At 34.6% G+C, this 19277-nt stretch overlaps 1 protein-coding gene across 1 annotated transcript in view; it reads left to right on the forward strand.

Annotated features, from left to right (window-relative positions):
- LOC114347786 (mucin-5AC) overlaps nt 1-19277 on the forward strand; it is a 58331-nt gene that overhangs the window by 9582 nt on the left and 29472 nt on the right. Inside the window, exon 2 of the mRNA XM_028298457.2 lies at nt 17771-17893. Coding sequence (XP_028154258.1) covers nt 17787-17893 — 107 coding nt within the window. The 5' untranslated portion in view covers nt 17771-17786. The remainder of the gene's footprint in view (nt 1-17770; nt 17894-19277) is intronic.

The raw sequence follows: 19277 nt of genomic DNA on the forward strand, positions 1-19277 counted from the left end.
CATTTAACAGCAAAAGAAAAGGAATAAAAATCATAGACGATAAGAATACTAGAAAATCATTAAAATACATAACCCAAGGAAAGAATCAACAAAAATCGGATATAAGAAGGAATTAGAGAAGGAAATGGACAAAGAAGGAGAAATGCCAGAAATAATAGGAGAAGAATGGGGAAAATTTAGAAATGCTATGAAAAATGCAACAAAACTATTATGGGGGACCACAAGAAACAACAGGAAAATGAAACGGGCACTATGGTAGAATAACGAGGTAAAAATCGAAATAGGAGAAAAAAAGAAATTATGGAAAGAATACTTACAAACAAAACGCAACCAAAATACGAAAGATACAAAATACAGAGAATGAAAGTTAAATAAATAGTCAAAATGAGAAAAAGAAAAGCTGGGACAAATTCGGAAAAAAATATGCCACTGAAAAACCTACTAAGCAACAAAGAAATAAAAATAAAACACATGATGATGCCCAAAAACGGAATAATACTAACCGATGACAAATTATAGTGGAAAGAGGGAGAGAACAAAAAGCATTATAAAAAGCATTAAAAGCATTATGGGAGAGCCCTAAAAAGAAACAAGTAATAAGTAAACGAAGACCTGATAGATGCAACAAAAAGTATATCTATATGAAAACAATAAATACAATAATATTACAAAATCTGCAGTCCCAACAATTTAAAACAACACAATGAGTTAGACAAGGAGGCAGTTTAAGCCCAATACTTTTTATAAATGTAATAGATGAGATAGTAAAAGAATGTAAGAAAACCTTTAAAAAATGCTGCATAGGATGGAATAGAATGCAAATGAAATAGTATTATTCGTTGAAACAGCAGGAAAACTGAAGCACAAATTATAAAAATAAAACTCAGATGCAAAAAATATAATCTAAATGTAAATAAAGAGAGACACAGATAATGAAAATAACAAGGAAAAAAGACTATCTAATCGAAGTAGAGATAGAACAACAGATAATAAAACAATCAAATATATACAAATATCTAGGAACAGTAATAAAGAACAGAGGAAGCATCGAGGACGATCTAAATAACAGACTAGAGAGTACAGGAAAACTATACCAGGCTCCAAATAGAAGATTACTCAGCAATCAATGAAAATGAAAGATGACAGTATATCAAACAATGTATAGGCTAACATTGACATATGGGGCAGAAAACTTGATCTTAAACGCAAGCCACCAGAGTAGGATATAAGCGGCAAAAGTGAAATACCCCAGAAGAACAATAGGAGCGATAAGGACAGACATACTCAGAAATGAAGAAATAAGTAACAGACTTAAAATAAATCCGTTACTAGACACGATAAAGGAGAAAAAATTAGCATGGTTCAGTCACATAACACGAATGGGCAGTAACAATCAAGTGAAAAGAGTGTGAGAAGCTAAACCAATAGAGAAAAACAGAAGAGGCAGACCAATAAAAGAGTGGAACAGCGACATATCAGATATATTAAAAAATAAAGGAAAATCTTGGCAAGAAGTAACACAAACGACGAAAAACAGGAAATAACGGAGAAAATTCATCAAAGGCTAGAAGTACCTCCCTCGACACCTAACAGTAGAATAGGAACGATTAGGTATGTGTATGTTATGTATTTCTATGTCTTATGTAATCTCCAATTTAAGATTTGCTGATGACACTACACTTATAACAGCAAATGAGCAAGAAATGTTTGATCTTCTGCGAAGAGTTGAGTACGAAAGCAATAAAGTTGGTCTGAAAATCAATAAAGCTAAGACAAAAATAATGGTGGTCGACAGATTTGACACTATTCAACTGACTAACATATTACAGGAATACCAGATAGTAAACACCTTTGTCTAGGTCTAGTATAATAACTAACGATGGTAACTGTGAAGCAGAAGTTCGGAGACGTATTGGTATGGCAAAAAATGCGATGAGTCGTCTAACTAAAGTTTGGAAAGACAGATCTATCTCTCAAAATATCAAGATGAGACTGGTGAATGCCCTTGTATTCTCAATATTTCTATACAGAGCAGAGACTTGGACTCTTAGCGCATGCGAGCGCCAAAAAATTGATGCCTTTGAGATGTGGTGCTGGAGAAGAATGCTGCACATACCTTGGACAGCTCATAGGACAAACGTTTCCATTCTAAACCAACTCAATATTAAAAAAAGGCTGTCCACAATATGTCTGCAACGAATTCTGCAATTCTTTGGTTGCGTGGTTCGCAGAGGTGACGACAGTTTGGAGAGATTAATTGTTTCTGGAAACGTTCCGGGGAGAAGATCAAGAGGACGATCAGCAACTAGATGGTCTGACCAAATAAAGCATTCAGCTGGAAACTCATTCTGCGAAGCTCTTAGAGCAGCTGAAGATAGAGACCAATGGAGAAACATTGTTAGGAATATTGGAAGAAATCACGATCCTCAATAATGGGGAAACGACTGGACAGAGAGATGTTGTGTATTTAATCAAAACAAAAAAGCACCGAAACGAAAAGGTTTTCGAGACCAAGATGGATAGAGATAAATACTATAATTTAGGGAGAGCTATTTCGGAAAACGTTAACCAATCAAGAAGTTTCTGTAATAGGCGAATTGTAAAAGCTTAAGAACCGACATATTGCTAATTACGATGTAAAATCAGTTATTTTCATAAAATAACATTTTCAGTTTTTTACTAAAAGGAAATTTGCTGTTTTTAAAACCATAAAATATAAAGTTAAAAATACAATACAATAATAATAATGTGAATGGTACAGAGTGCTCCAAAAAAAGAGTTGTATACCAAGTTATATACTTTTTTTTATTATAGAATACCCTATATTTGATATTTTTGAAATGACCTTAAAAAATAATAATTAGCTACACGTTTATAAAGTTTTCCTATACCGATATATAGGGTGTTTTGAATTGTAAGGTGAAAAAATGTAAGGTTTAAAAAATTAAATATTGTTATGACAGTTCCGTAGATTGTTCCTACATAGAAAGAGTCCCTCGACGTGAAAGAAGAAGTAGTCACGTACGAGAATGTTCTGGATGTCATGGAATAACCCAGAAATGTCTGGTGACGTCTAGAACGTCAGAAAACTATATAAACATTGTGTTTGACATTTGATAGTTCAGTTGTATTTTGAGATTTTGAGTATTTAAAGTTGTCAGTTTGTTCAAGTTGTTAACGTATTGTAATATTGTATTGGAGTTTAAATAAAGTATTGTAAAGAACTTGTAACATTGGTGACAGCGGTGGGATAAGAAGACATTAAGTAATTTGTATATGGTCAATACAAGATCTAAATTCGAGAAAGAAATGGATACATCCGGACCACCAGAATGGTTTTTAAAAATGGAAGAGTTGAAAGAGAAACGTAGGCAAGCAGAGAAAGAAAATGAAGAGAAACGTAGGCAAGAAGAGAAAGAAAATGAAGAGAAACGTAGGCAAGAAGAGGAAGAGAGGCGTAGACAAGTAGAGGTAGAAATAATAAATAGACTTCCCTGGAAAACATTAAGAAGAGTCAAAAGAAAGATAATGACTTAAGAGTCATACGAGAATGGCTTAAAAATGGAGTAAGACCTATTTGGCAGGAAATATCTAAATACAGTCGAACTATAAAGGCGTACTGGGCTCAATGGGAATCTTTGCATCTTTCGAATGGTCTATTATATCGGAAGTGGGAAAGTCCCGATGGAGTATGTATGAAAGAAAATGAAGAGAAACGTAGGCAAGCAGAGAAAGAAAATGAAGAGAAACGTAGGCAAGAAGAGAAAGAAAATGAAGAGAAACGTAGGCAAGAAGAGGAGGAGAGGCGTAGACAAGTAGAGGTAGAAATAATAAATAGTTTGTCACAAATTCAAGAAAATTTTACATTAGAGGTAAGTCAAATTAATAGTAGAATTGACACATTAGAAGAAAAACAAAACTATTTAGATAATAAACTAGAACAGCAACAAAATGATTTAAAGCAACAACAAGATAATTTAAAATCTAGTTTAGAAAGACAAATAGTTATGTTAGAACGAAAAATTGATACCCAAGCTTCTTTATCTCGTATTGTTTCAGTAACGAATGTCGAATCTGAAACAGCCCCTTCATCTTCACATCCCCTAAATCTTCTTGAATCAGGCACAATCAGAAATAGCAAAATTTTGAAACCGTATGGTTTCGGGAAACGTATCGTTTCCAATTTGAAGTTGCAGCAAAAGCAAATGGCTGGACTGAGAGAGAAATGGCAGCTTCCTTGGTGGTGTCGCTTCGAGGCCAGGCAGCAACCGTCCTTCAATTTCTTCCTCAGGATTCACCTAGTTACGACTCACTTGTTCAAGCTTTAGAAACAAGATATGGCCAACAACATCTGAAGCAGGTTTTTCAAAGTCAGCTTAAAGTTCGGTATCAAAAACATAACGAGAGCCTACAAGAATTTGAAGCTGATATTAAAAGATTACTACATTTGGCATACTCTCAGGCACCTAAAGATTTTCTTGAACAAATCGGTATACAGGCATTCATAGACGGACTACATGATATCGAAATGCAACAGGCTCTCCGATTACAACAACACAAAACGCTAAATGGAGCACTAGTTTCAGCCCAGGAGTTTGAAGCGGCTAAAAGTATTTCAAGATCTCGCCCAAGATTAAAAGAAATAAGATTTCGAGAAGATGAAGAAGTCACTACCACAGATAATCGACAACCTATTTTGTCCCAGATGTTGAACATACTCCAAAACCTTCAACAAAATCAACAAAAAGCTCAAAATCAAAACAGAAGATGTTTCAACTGCGGAAGAATTGGACATTTGCAGGCCAATTGTAGAAGCCGATCCCAAACGAGAAAGGAAGAATACAAGAATGGTGTCAGAAGGTCGCCTAGATCGACATCCAGAAGCCCATCATATAGTCCTACTAGAAATATTAGTAGAGATAGGTATGTAAGAAGTCGATCTCCCACAACTGACCACAGATATTCAAACAATAGCCAGGGAAACGAATAAAAGTCGACACTAAGGGGCGGGCGTCGGCTGAATCTAATAAAAGCCCCCAAATTCGCAGTTATACGTTAAACAAAAATGAACAGAATTTATTACTTAAGGGCTACGTTGACAATCAAAAATGCACTTTTCTTATTGATACCGGTGCAACAAGATCTTTCGTTCGCAAAGAACTTCTCAACAGAAAACTGCAGCCATCTAAAACAAACTTAGTTCTTGAAACAGCTTCAGGTCAAACCATTCCAATTCATGGAGAAGTATCGGCGACCATAAAGATTGGCAACACCTTGATAAAACACATATTTCTTGTAGCCGATATTAAAGATGAATGCATTCTTGGAATGGACATTATGCAAAACAAATTTATCATAGATCTTCAAAATAAAATTTTGTTTATTGAAAATGAAGAAATAGTCCTAAATTTTGAAGAGTCGACACCTCAAGTAAGAGTTATAGTTAGTGAAGATACAGAAATTCCTCAAAATTCTGAAAGTATAGTCCTGGCGAGGCTGAGTCAAAAACCTGAAGGTTTACATTTCGGCGTTGTTGAAAGCGAGGAACTTGTTAATGACGGAATCTTGATAGCCAGATGCCTTGTGAATGTAGATGAGATAATTCCAGTAAGGGTTGCTAATTTGTCCAAAAAGCCTTTTAAGTTGAAGAAAGAACAACAAATAGCACTCTGTACACCAATAGAAAAAATAATCAAGTGCGAAAAGTGTCTGAAAAAGAATACAGCTTTAAGTTACCAAGTTGACGCTAACTTGGCGAAAGAACTGATCAAAAATGTTGATCACTTAAGAAATGAAGAAGTAGAAAAAGTTAATGAATTTATTAATGAAAACTACGACATTTTTGAATCCGAGAAATCTACAGGGCGTACTAGTCTAGTTCAACATAGAATTGATACTGGGGATGCAAGACCAATTCGTCAAGCCCCACGCAGATTACCGTTTGCTAGACAAAAAGAAGTTGAAAACATAATACAAGACATGATAAATTCCGATATCATCGAAGAAGCTTCGGGCCCCTGGTGTTCACCAGTAGTCTTAGTAACTAAGAAAGACGGATCTACTCGTTTTTGTGTAGACTACAGAAGATTAAACCACGTTACACAAAAGGACAGCTATCCATTGCCACGAATAGATGATACACTAAACACTTTATCAGGTGCTAAATGGTTTTCGACTCTAGATTTAAAAAGCGGCTACTGGCAAGTAGAAGTACATCCTGATGATCGAGACAAAACAGCTTTTTCAACTGGCCGTGGTCTCTATAGGTTTCAGGTTCTACCATTTGGTCTTTGTAATGCTCCAGCTACGTTTGAACGCCTGATGGAAATGGTTTTAAGAGGACTTACTTGGAGAACATGTCTAGTATATCTTGATGATATAATGATTATGTCCAAAACCTTTGATGAGCATCTGAAAAACTTAAGCGAGGTATTTGACAGATTGCGAAATGCCAACTTAAAGCTTAATTATAAGAAATGTTCACTATTTCAAAGAGAAGCGTACTATCTAGGACATATCGTTTCAGCAGATGGAATTAAAACTGATCCAGAGAAGATTTCAGTTATTAAAGATTGGCCTAAACTAGGAAATAAAAAAGAAATTAGAAGTTTTCTTGGACTCTGTTCATATTACCGAAAATTCATAAAAGATTTTGGCCGCATCGCTAAGCCCCTTTATCGACTAACCGAAAACAACATTGAATTTGACTAGACACCGGATTGTCAAAATGCCTTCGTAGATTTAAAAAAACTACTTACAACAGCACCTATCCTAGCCTATCCACGAGAAGATGGAAAATTTCTGTTGGATTGTGACGCATCTCAGCATGGTATTGGCGCTGTATTATCACAAGAACAGGAAGGTGAAGAAAAAGTTATTGCATATTTTAGTAAAACCATAGGAAAGGCAGAAAATAATTATTGCGTTACCAGAAAAGAGCTCCTAGCTATTATAAAAGCCCTAGAACACTTTCATACCTTCCTTTATAACAGAAATTTTACAATTAGAACAGACCATAGCGCTTTGCAGTGGCTAATGAATTTTAAAAAGCCAGAAGGTCAAGTGGCTCGATGGATAGAGAGACTCCAACAGTATAACTTCGACATAGTACATCGAAAAGGGCGTCTCCATAACAATGCCGATATTCTTTCTAGGCGACCCTGTTTAGAACGACAATGCCAGTACTGTAAAAGACTTGAAGAAAAAGAGAGCGTAACTGAAGAAGTAAGTCTCTGCATGACCACGGTTGAACAGGAAGAAGATAATGATCAGACTTCCCTGGAAAACATTAAGAAGAGTCAAAAGAAAGATAATGACTTAAGAGTCATACGAGAATGGCTTAAAAATGGAGTAAGACCTATTTGGCAGGAAATATCTATATACAGTCGAACTATAAAGGCTTACTGGGCTCAATGGGAATCTTTGCATCTTTCGAATGGTCTATTATATCGGAAGTGGGAAAGTCCCGATGGAGTATGTATAGTTCAACAAGTGGTACTGCCAAAATCACACATTAAAAGTGTGTTGCAAGAACTTCATAGCAGCCTGTCTGGAGGACATTTTGGGGTAAAAAGAACACTGGCCAGGGTTCGAGACAGATTTTATTGGATCAATTGTCGCCGAGATGTAGAAGAATGGTGTAAGAAATGCGACTTGTGTAACGGTAGAAAAGGCCCTAGAACAAGAAGTCGTGGTAAAATGGCACAATATCTTTCCGGAGAGCCTTTTGAACGACTTGCAGTTGATATTCTCGGTCCACTTCCAACGACAGAGAGAGGTAACAAGTACTTAATGGTTGCAATGGATTATTTTTCAAAATGGCCTGAAATTGCACCTCTTCCTAATCAAGAAGCGACGACTGTAGCGGAAGCATTCATAACACACGTCGTATCAAGACATGGAGTTCCTTTAGAGTTGCATTCTGATCAGGGACGAAATTTTGAATCCGAATTATGGCAAGAACTAATGAAAATCTTGGGTATTAAGAAAACTCGAACTACGCCTCTCCACCCACAATTAGACGGAATGATCGAAAGACATAATAGAACTATTTGTCAATACCTCTCAATGTTTGTTGCTGATAATCAAAAAGATTGGGATACCCTAATACCTCTATTCCTGTTAGCCTACAGAAGTTCTGAACATGAAGCAACCGGTTATTCTCCATCAATGATGATCACCGGAAGAGAAATGAAGCTTCCTCAAGATCTTATTTTCGGAAAATTGCCTACCTGTGAAGAAGAACCTTCATCCCTGACGTACCTAGAAAGCTTAAGAGAAAAACTGGAAAAAGTCCACGAATTTGCTCGTAAAAGTTTGAAGCCTCAAAGTGATAAAGCCAAGTCCAGGTTCGATGTGCAAGCTACTGGGACAATTTTCGAAAGGGGTGACCCAGTATGGCTATACAATCCCACACGCAAGAAAGGACTTTGTCCGAAACTTCAACGAAACTGGGAAGGCCCGTACACCGTCTTAAAGAAAATAAATGATCTAGTCTATCGCATCCAGTTTTCAGCGAGAAGTAAACCCAAGGTAGTTCACATTGAGAGATTAGCCCCATATCATGGAACTGATCCACCCTGTTGGCTTCAACCAGACCCTGATAGATCAGTTATTCGAGGCGAATAACTATAAAGGAGGGAGCAGTGTTATGACAGTTCCGTAGATTGTTCCTACATAGAAAGAGTCCCTCGACGTAAAAGAAGAAGTAGTCACGTACGAGAATGTTCTGGATGTCATGGAATAACCCAGAAATGTCTGGTGACGTCTAGAACGTCAGAAAACTATATAAACATTGTGCTTGACATTTGATAGTTCAGTTGTATTTTGAGATTTTGAGTATTTAAAGTTGTCAGTTTGTTCAAGTTGTTAACGTATTGTAATATTGTATTGGAGTTTAAATAAAGTATTGTAAAGAACTTGTAACAATATCAACGAAGCTAGCCTTCGGGGACAAATTTTTTTACTCTCTCTCTCCTATGGCGCTGCAGACCAAGTAAGGACGTGGCCTCCCCTAGCATCCGCCTCCAAGTATCTCTGTCTCTAGCTGTGTCTATCCTCCAGTTTTCCACCAATCACCATCAATATCTCTTTAGCATCATACAAATTTCTTACAGAGTAAGACCTGTTTTTGAACGGTTTTTCGGAGATAACTCAAAAAGTAAGTATTTTAGCGAAAAAATATTCTTAGCAAAAATATAGCTCATAGAAAACTAAAAAAAAAATTGTATATACATGAGGTCTGCAGACCCAGTAAAAGCAGAGATGCAGCTATGAAAAGTAGGTTCTTCTTCGTCAAATTCCAAATCGAATATTTCAATGTGAAATAACCCAAATACGAAGCACTTTTCGGGGAAAATTCATTTTAACTTTTTTAAAGTGTTTAAAAAAGGTTTATTTTTGTTTTTTAAAAAAATTTTTAACATTAAAAGCAAGTGAGTTAGGCTCAAAATATTGTGGTCCCTTTTATTTTTTGGTAAAAAATCACGAAAATCGCCCCCTAATTAGCATCACAAATAAAATTTATCAATACCACTTCACAAGTTACTTTGTCTATGTATTATTTATATGATCTGTAAGTTTCATCGGTTCAAAGTGCTTCTTTTTGAAAAAGATGTTGTTAAAATGGCTTGAGCGAGTAACTAATCACGAGTTTAGGCAAATTTGGAACAGCCCTAGCATATCCAATTTTTGTCTAACAAGAAAACAAAAAATCAAAAATATTCAGAAAAGCAAAAGGTACATTTTATTACTTTTTGAGATTTTTGGTATTACCAATAATTTTTAAGTTAATTCCATAAACAATTCCGATTTTTTTCAAAGTAAAAGAAAATGTTTTATTTTAAACCCCATTTTTTTTTTCAAAACTGAGTACTTTAAACCAATGAAACTTATAGATAATATAAATAATACATAAATAAAATAACTTGTGAAGAGGTAACGATTAATTTTATTTGAGAAGCTAATTAGGGGGTGATTTTCGCCATTTTTTTAAACAAAAAATAAAAGGGACCAACAATATTTTGAGCGTAAATTACTTAATTTTAATATTAGAAGTTTTTTTAAAAAATAAAAATTAACCTTTTTTTAAACACTTTAGTAATTAAGTTTCCCATAAAAGTGCTCAGTTTTTGGGTTATTTCACATTGAAATATCCGATTTGGAATTTGATGAAGAAGAACCTACTTTTCATTAGCTGCAACTCTGCTTCTACTGTGTCTGCAGACCTCACGCATACACCATTTTTTTCAATTTTTTATAAGCTATAAGTTTTCTATATATGCATTACACAATATTTTTTTCGCTAAAATACTTACTTTTTGAGTTATCTCCGAAAAACGGTCCAAAAACATGTTTTTTTTGTTAAAAATGAACATATTCACTGGCAAATAACTCGAAAAGTATTGACTGAAGTAAAAAAACTCTATAGAACAAAAGTTGCTTAGAATTAGTCATATCCAATTCCGGACTTATTTTGAACGTATTTTTTTCCACCCCCGAGAAAATTTTTTTCACCCCGTATTTTCCAATTTTTGTAAAATGAAGGGGATGTAGAATTGTAAACTTTTTCTTATACAGTAATAGACAATTTCAGCTACCTATTCCCAAATTTTCATCCTTCATTTATTTTTTTGGAAGTTTTCGTAAAATTTTGTGTTCCTTGATCGGGCTACTAGTACGAGATCTAAATATATAAAACAATAATTTGAACAAGATTTCTGTATGCATATAAAAAACGCACCCGAAGGAAAATAGAAAGGAATAGGTTTGGAAGAGAAAAATCCTACGGAAATCTTCCTGCTAAAATTACACAGAAAATTATAGCGCAAAGGGTTTCAAAGAGAAATGACAAATATGAGAAAACAAGAAAGTTCAGAGGGGGTTTGTTTTACTTCAATATTTTTTTTTTATTTAGACTTAGGTCCGTTTTTCTTCTTGCAATGATGTCGATATTATCAACGTATCTATTCCCCTTATTCATATTATTATTAGATGCATGACGAGGTTATTATGTTTTATCAAAATTGCTAGACCTTGGGCCCACACTTAAAAAAATAATAATTACCTCTATCATGATATTTCGTTATTCAGTTATTCATGTCAAGTCAGATAACGTTTTTATTTCAGAAAACTTTTGGGAGGGGGGCGTTTCGTAATTATAGAGATTTCTAGGTGAGTCCGACAATTGGAATACGTACCCTTAAAAATTAGTCGGACAATATTATCAGTAAATTGTAAGTACTTTTATCAAACAATCCTACAAAAGAAAATCATCATTTATGACTCCATAGTGCCCCTCCCCCATATGAGGGTTATGACCCATATAGGGAACACGCATCATAAGTAGTCATACAATATACCCTCACAGCTGATTTTTTGCAGGATTGTTAGATAAGAATATTTACAACTAACTGCTAATATTGTCCAACAAATGTTTAAGGGTAGGTACCTACTCCAGTTGTCGGACTCACCAAAGTTTAGAAACCTCTATATATTTTATCCCGAAAATTTTCCGTATTAGAAAAGTTGTCAGACTCGACATGAATAACTGAATAAATGAAATCTCATGAGGGAGGTCATCATTTTTTTAAGTGTGGGTCCAAGACCAACGTATTTCATATTTTAATTTTTAGAAATGTTTTCTTTACAATTAGATAATTTTATTGATTAACTAAATCTAACTACTAACTAATAATGGCAAATTTACATTTTTGCCACACCCGACATGCTTTCGGTTCATTTCGTCAGCCTATTCGCAATAAAACAGAATCAGGTTAATGTTTTCGTTGGACATATTAAAAAATTAAATCTTACAGACAATTATCAATTAACCTCTTACTATTTATAGGAAATTATCAAACTTTATGATACCCATAAAATATATAATTTTAAGAGTACTCTCAAGCAATATAAGGATTTTTATAGAAACAAAAGAATTGGAAATGATCAATGGCTGACATCCTGTTCAACGCTCAGTATAGAAAATCGGACCAGGAACATTTAATTAAAAAAAGTGATGAGCCGTTTTGGTATTTTTAATTACATTGTTAAAGTTATTAAACCAATAACGGGTGTAGATCGTCGAACGCAGCATATAGACCGAGCTGTATCGTCGCCCCCGCTAGCGAAATTATTCCGATTCGATTTTTTTGCACAAACTTACTCAAAAAGAGGTTCTTATAACATATCCACAGGGTGCCGGGCGGTGCCGTGGTCGAAAAATTGTTTAAACAATTTTTTTTAAACAAATTCAGAAAATAATTTTTTCATTTCAAAAAATATTTTTTTAGATAATTTGGGTCATTCTGAGCAAGAAAGGTCTCTTGTCATTTTTCTCTAAAATTGATTGTTGTCGAGTTATATGCGATTAAAAATTTGAAAAATGCGTTAATAACTTGAATAAAAATTATTATTATTATGATATTCAAAAAGTGACCAAATCAAGTTTCAAACCCCTTCTTCAAGGTCCTGAAGAGGTTTTTGTCATTATTTTATTACAAAGCTGCTATTTTTAATTATTAACAATTAGCGCTATAGTCCAACTGTATCGTCGCCCCGTTAGCGAAACATTTCGATTCGATTTTTTGCACAAACTTACTCAAAAAGGGGTCCTTATAACATATCCACAGGGCGCCGGGAGGTGCCGCGGTCGAAAAATTGTTTAAACAATTTTTTTTTAAACAAATTCACAAAAATAATTTTTTTTGCTAACAATTATTCTGAGGGTTATTCTGAGCAAAAAGGTCTCTTTTGATTTTTCTCTAAAATTGATTGTTGTCGAGTAATTCGCGGTGTGCAAGTACTTGGAAGGGATACGAGAAACGATCGTACGCGAATAGCGGAGAAATATTTCAACTTTCTTAAATGATTCATATTGTCAATTGAAATTGTCAAATTGACGTACATTTCATACCTACTATCGTTGAAGAAGAAAAATTATATATTGCTCCACAATACTGATATGATATGCAATTATTATATAAAGGTAAATTTAATTAATTGTATTTTGCTTGCAGTACTGCATTTTAATAACTAATTTTATTTACCACATACAATTATTGTTTACGTTTTAATAACATAACCTGAATCTTATTTTTTCTTCTTATTATTTTTTTGGACTATGGCCTTGACAATTATCCAGTAACCAAGACTAATATAATTGGCCAATATAATTAAAAGTGCGAATAAAGTTGCAGAGCGTAGAAACCAGGTGTCGCTTTGCCGAAATCGCGTATAACTCGATCACAATCAATTTTAGAGAAAAATCACAAGAGACCTTTTTTTGATCAGAATATCCCAAATTATCTAAAAAAAATTTAAAAAACCTAAAAATTATTTTTGTGAATTTGTTTAAAAAAAATTGTTTAAACAATTTTTCGACCACGGCACCGCCCGGCACCCTGTGGATATGTTATAAGGACCTCTTTTTGAGTAAGTTTGTGCAAAAAAATCGAATCGGAATAATTTCACTAACGGGGGCGACGATAAATCCTGGACTATAATAGCGCTAATTGTTAATAATTAAAAATAACAGCTTTGTAATAAAATAATGACAAAATCTCTTCAGGACCTTGAAGAAGGGGTTTGAAGCTTGATTTGGTCACTTTTTGAATTTCATAATAATAATTTTTAATCGAGTTATTAAGCTTTGAAAATGGTCATTTTAGCATTTTTCAAATTTTAAATCGCATATAACTCTACAACAATCAATTTTAGAAAAAATAACAAGAAACCTTTTTTGCTCAGAATAACACAAATTATCTAAAAAAATCGTTCGCAATGAAAAAATTATTTTTGTGAATTTGTTTTAAAAAACTTGTTTAAATAATTTTTCGACCACGGCACCGCTCGGCACCCTGTGGATATGTTATAAGGACCTCTTTTTGAGTAGGTAAGTTTGTGCAAAAAAATCTAATCGGAATAATTTCGCTAGTGAGAGCGACGATATAACCCGGTCTAATAGGAAACTCAATGATGCTATCAATGTCGTTGTGAGCGGTCCTTAAAGTTTATTACTACTTTAGATGTAGTAAATGGTTTCTTTACCGTTAGTATTGCCAATTGGTTATGAATTATCTTTGCTTAATCTTCCGCAAAAATTTTTCGATACAGGCTAATCAGTGTAAATGTTTCAGCCTGGAATACCTACTAGTATAAGGGAAAGTGGGGGAATGGTGCGCAGCGGGCAATCGTGCGCTGCATTGTATTTCAAATTCCGTGGATGATTTTAAGAACTCAACAAGTCCTACACCTTATGGTGACTCCTGACTTCTGAGCCACCCTGGATACTTAGGGGTTGGTTACCCCCTACCATAAGGGTTGATGAAATAACTCTTTTCACAGTAGATGCATTTATTTCTATAAGTCAGAGTACTAACGGTATAGAGCTGGTGGTACGTTAGTTCTCAGTAGCTGTGATGTTTTCCCTTTGGGATCTCAAATATTAATTAAATTACTGTTCGCGATGGAATTAGAACTAAACATCGATATTCTCTTGTTATTGTTTTGATATATAATGAAAGTAAGATTATTTTGATTAAAAGCGCTGAGTCTACTAATATATAAAAATAATGAATACTATTGTTATTTTAAACCGACCTTGGTCAAACCTAAACTGTTACACCGATATTTGCTAATGTAGGTCGAATGTATTTACTATAAACAAACGTAGTTTTGTTTTGCTAAAGATATTTTTAATTATTAAAAGGATTTGTTTTAATAAGAAGATTACTAAGAGATGCCGTGTATCCCAACACAACCTTTTGGATGATCTCGTGAACGGTTCACGCCATTATATTCAGTCGAATGTTGCACGTGGACCAAGTGAGATCTGATGATTGAAAATCGCAAGAATTCTTTTAGATTTTCTGCTCCAAAAATTAAGACGCTAAGTTCGTAGGTTTTATTAAGTTGCTTTGAGCTTACTATTGATTCAAATCATGTTGTTTTCCGTACATTTTGGTGCATCTGTTGGTTTATATGGTTTAGTATTTTTTTGTTTGTGACGACGTTTGCTATTTAAGGCGTAAAGGGGGTAATAGTGCGCATGATTCCCCCACAAACAATGAAGTGGTAAATAATAAAGTCATCATTTTCCTTTCCAGTGGCTATAAAACTACACTAGAAAATCTATGATTCTTACATATACCTACTTACTAACGAAGATTTACAAAATCCTCAGTATGCAATCAGAAATCCCTTCAAAAAAATAAGGGAAACGATAAGAGTTTTCGACATTCAAGATCGACTTCAAGGAAAAAACGAACGGATTTATGTACCTAGAGGAGCTACAAATGTAGGCTCTGTTTGTTGATTGTGGAAGAACTATCATGGCCGTTTATTGCATGAGTGCTGGAGAGAATTATATTCCACTCATGTTGATATATCACGAGTTAAACCAAAAATTAAAAGAAAATCTCGAACAATCGAAAAATCTTACAAGCTCACCACTGAAGATAAAATTGGAGAACGCCAAGGAAAAAAGATGATTAAGGGACGTGAATCTCAAGAGAAAGGAGGAACAGAAAACAGCAAGAAAGGTAACTGTTCAAAAATGATTTGTTAAAAAATCGCTAGATATCCCGCCAGACAGAAAAAAACGGAGCTAACACCTGAGTAGTATGATGTAACAGACACTGATTTGTCAGATATTATCGATGAAGACAAATTATATGATAAAAAATTAAGTTTCTTTCCACCACCAGAAAACCAGCTGCACTTAGGGACATGTTGTATTTGCTGGAAAACAGAAAAGAACAATATTTAAAGAATTTTATAAAAACATTATTCAGTGACTATTCACTTACCAATCCGTGCGCATGATTACCCTCATGGATGGGGAATCGTGAGCAAAGGCACTTCTTTCGTTTTTTAATATTCTGCTTTAGTACTTTGTATTTCTCTGAAACCTATTTTAAATATTAAAAGTAGAATAATTAGAGCTTACTGTAACATACTAGCCGTTATGATAGATTTAAAGAATTTAAACAGAATCGATTAAGCTCTGCTTAAGTGCGCACCTTTCCCCCACTTTCCCTTAGTGCTAGAGTGTTTGTTCCAGGACTGATGATCCTCTTTCATGTAAGTTTTTGGCGCGTCAGAATAATCAAGGCAGAAACTGAAAGACCAAGGGAAGACCTAGTGAGAGGTGGAACGACCAGGTCATGAGAGACCTGGAGAGGAGAATGTAATGGAAGCAAAGTCATACAATAAACTTTGTCAATAGGTACACAAGAAAAATGCGGAGTGATTCACCGCGATTAACGAATCAAAGAGCTCTAAGTAAGAGCGGCAAACATTCCATCAGGAACTAAAGGCCTCGATGATGATGACTTCAATGGAGTTTCAATGATAGTAAATTTTTAAATCTGCCAATTATATGGTTAACGTTAAATTTTATCAAAACTGTCGTAGATTGTTTTCAAAAATAAGATCTATGTCTCTACTAGTACAGAATTGTGAGATTACAACCTTCACTGAAATATGGTTCCAGGATGAGGTTTCCAATACAAAACTCTTTCAAAGAATTATTAAGTTTACCGGTTTAATATAAACTTATAAACAACAAATAATAAAACTGGAGGTGGTTCACTCTTAGTTGTCACAATTGACATGATTATCGACCATCGGAATTCAATAGAAGTTCAGTCACGATTGTATCCCTGAGAGTACTGTAAGATGAAATCAAGGAGAGTAAAATATGTGAAAACTGTGGGGTTTCCTAGAGAAATCTACGTGAAAATTGAATTTTCTTTTGTAACGAAAATCGAATATTCTGCGACGATTTTCTCCTTTATGTCATGTTATGAACAAGAAACAATAGCTATTTGTATAACAAGGGAGGAAAGTGCTACTTTTCCTCCCGAGAATGAAGTTTACTGCCCGACGCGTAGCGGAGGGCAGTAATCATTCAAGGGAGGAAAAGGCACTTTACTCCCATGTTATACATATGGTTTTTCCACCTTCCTCAAATAACAAGTCATTTTTTTATTTTTACTTAATTTATTTATGTAACTAACCAACAAAATTTATTAGAACTAAAACTAGCAAGTAGGTACAATATAACTGTCAACTGTCAAATATAAGTCAAATTATTAATGTAAACATTGTTAAATCAAAATAACAATTTACTGTTTTTTACCATTCTGCAAAATAATTCTGTTTTATAAATAAACGTTAAATGTATAGATACTTACGTAATAGAAAATAGATATTGTACAGGGCGTCAATAAGTTATATTTCATGAATGACGTCACTTTTACTTTTCCTCCCTAGGGAGGAAAAATATTTTCCTCCCTAGGGAGGAAAAGTACAACTTTGCTCCCTACAATCAGGTCCGGAAAAGTATACTTTCGGTAGAGGTAGGTGGAAAAAATATGTTCTGTATACATCGAGGAGTATAGCAAGGAGACACCGTCTCTCCATAGATATTCACGACACGTTTAGAAGATACTTGTAAAAAGGCAGATATGATCCAGTACGGTACGGTATCAACATAAATGGAGAGAAGATAAACTAAATATATACCAAATGACATGATTTATATTTAAAAAATAATCATCGATGATATTAACACGTTCACATACATATATAACTTATGAATATCTAATAAAAAGGTCTGATAAAACAAACATTTGATTGAAGTCTTTCCCATGAATATAATAGTCAAAAATTAAGGATTCATTATTTTTTTCTATATTATTGTCTATAATAAAAAACGACTCAATGTTTATATAAAGTTTTCGTTTTCTGTAAATCATTTTCTTTTCAGGAAACCTCTTTTGGTGATGTGGTTGTTGGTTCTCCTTCTGACCGGAGCTGAATTGATCGCGACGGCAGAAGATATAGACGCAAATAAAGATGGAGAATTGTCGAGAAAAATATTAGGACAAAGGTGAGTTCAGACAAATTAAAATAAATATATTTATTTATTTAGCGTATGGCATTTCACAACAGATTTATAAGATTACAATCACCATCATCATCATCAATGGCGTTACAACTCTTCGTGAGTCTTTGCCGTGCTTACTATCGCCTTCCATGCTTGCCGGTCCTGTGCCACTAATTTCCATTGTCTCACTTCTATTTTCTCCAGATCTTCTTTGACTGCATCTTTCCACTTTTTCTAGGTCGTCCTACAGACCTTCTTCAATCTGGCCTTTCCCAGAACACATTGTTTATAGTATGATTGTCGTTACTGCGTATCACATGCCCTGCCCATCTGAGTATATTGACCTTTATATATCTGACTTAATTTTCCTTTCCGAATAGAGACTCTAACCTAACTGGTTTTTGTACTTGCGCCTCCATTCGTTTGTCACGCTGTCTCTGCAAGGGCCAAATATCATTCGAAGGATTTTACATTCCCACACCAGCAATTTATTTATTTCTCTTTTTGTTAGTGTCCATGTTTTGCTTCCATACGCGACTGCTGGTCGTATTATGGTCTTATATATTTGGATTTTTGCACCTCATGAAAGAAGTTTTGACTTCATTAGATGTTGCATTGCAAAGAAAGATCAAATATCTACGATAAAATTACAATAACGAATAAGAATACAATAGGTACTACAAATAAGATTACAATAAACAAGTTAAATTAAAATTGACTCTATAAAAAAATAATTAATCATATCCAATTTATAGACAAACATCAAGATTGTTAATGTAGGTAGTTAATCGACTCCGGCTTCGTAAACAGTAAATCTTGGGAACTCCTCTCGTAGTCTCGCTGGCTGGTGGCACTCCTTCGTTATGTGCTTGATAGATTGGACCTCGCCGTAGCTGCATGACGGTGATGGTAGCTTATTCCATCTACGCCACATACATGTACATCGACCATGTTGAGTTCTGATGCAGTTAAGTGTGCACTAGGTCTTACATGGTAGGTCTCATCCAGGAGACCTCTCTGTGATGCAAGATATATTTGTAATTGGTTGAGGTTCCGACCATTCATGGCTTCTTTTGGTTATCATGTTAAATCCGGTGGCTCCGGCCGATTCTGCCGTTCGTATCGCAGACTTCGACTTTTGGTTCCATCTTCTATATAGTTATGATTCGGCAGCGCCGCTGATAAGGATCTTTTTATATTCTTTGGTTAGCAGATTAAATTGGCGAAAGTGGGAAAGTGTGGTGGTGAATATCGCTCAGCACTGGTAGCCAATGGGTTGGTGTGGATTTGATTACTGTAGCGACCATTCTCATGGTGTTAATTAGCTGGGCATCAATCTTTTGAACGCGAGCATTGTTGATCCATAGTGGTGCGCAATATTCAGCTA

This window comes from Diabrotica virgifera, chromosome 1 (assembly GCF_917563875.1).
Source record: "Diabrotica virgifera virgifera chromosome 1, PGI_DIABVI_V3a".
NCBI classification, from domain to species: Eukaryota; Metazoa; Arthropoda; class Insecta; order Coleoptera; family Chrysomelidae; genus Diabrotica; species Diabrotica virgifera.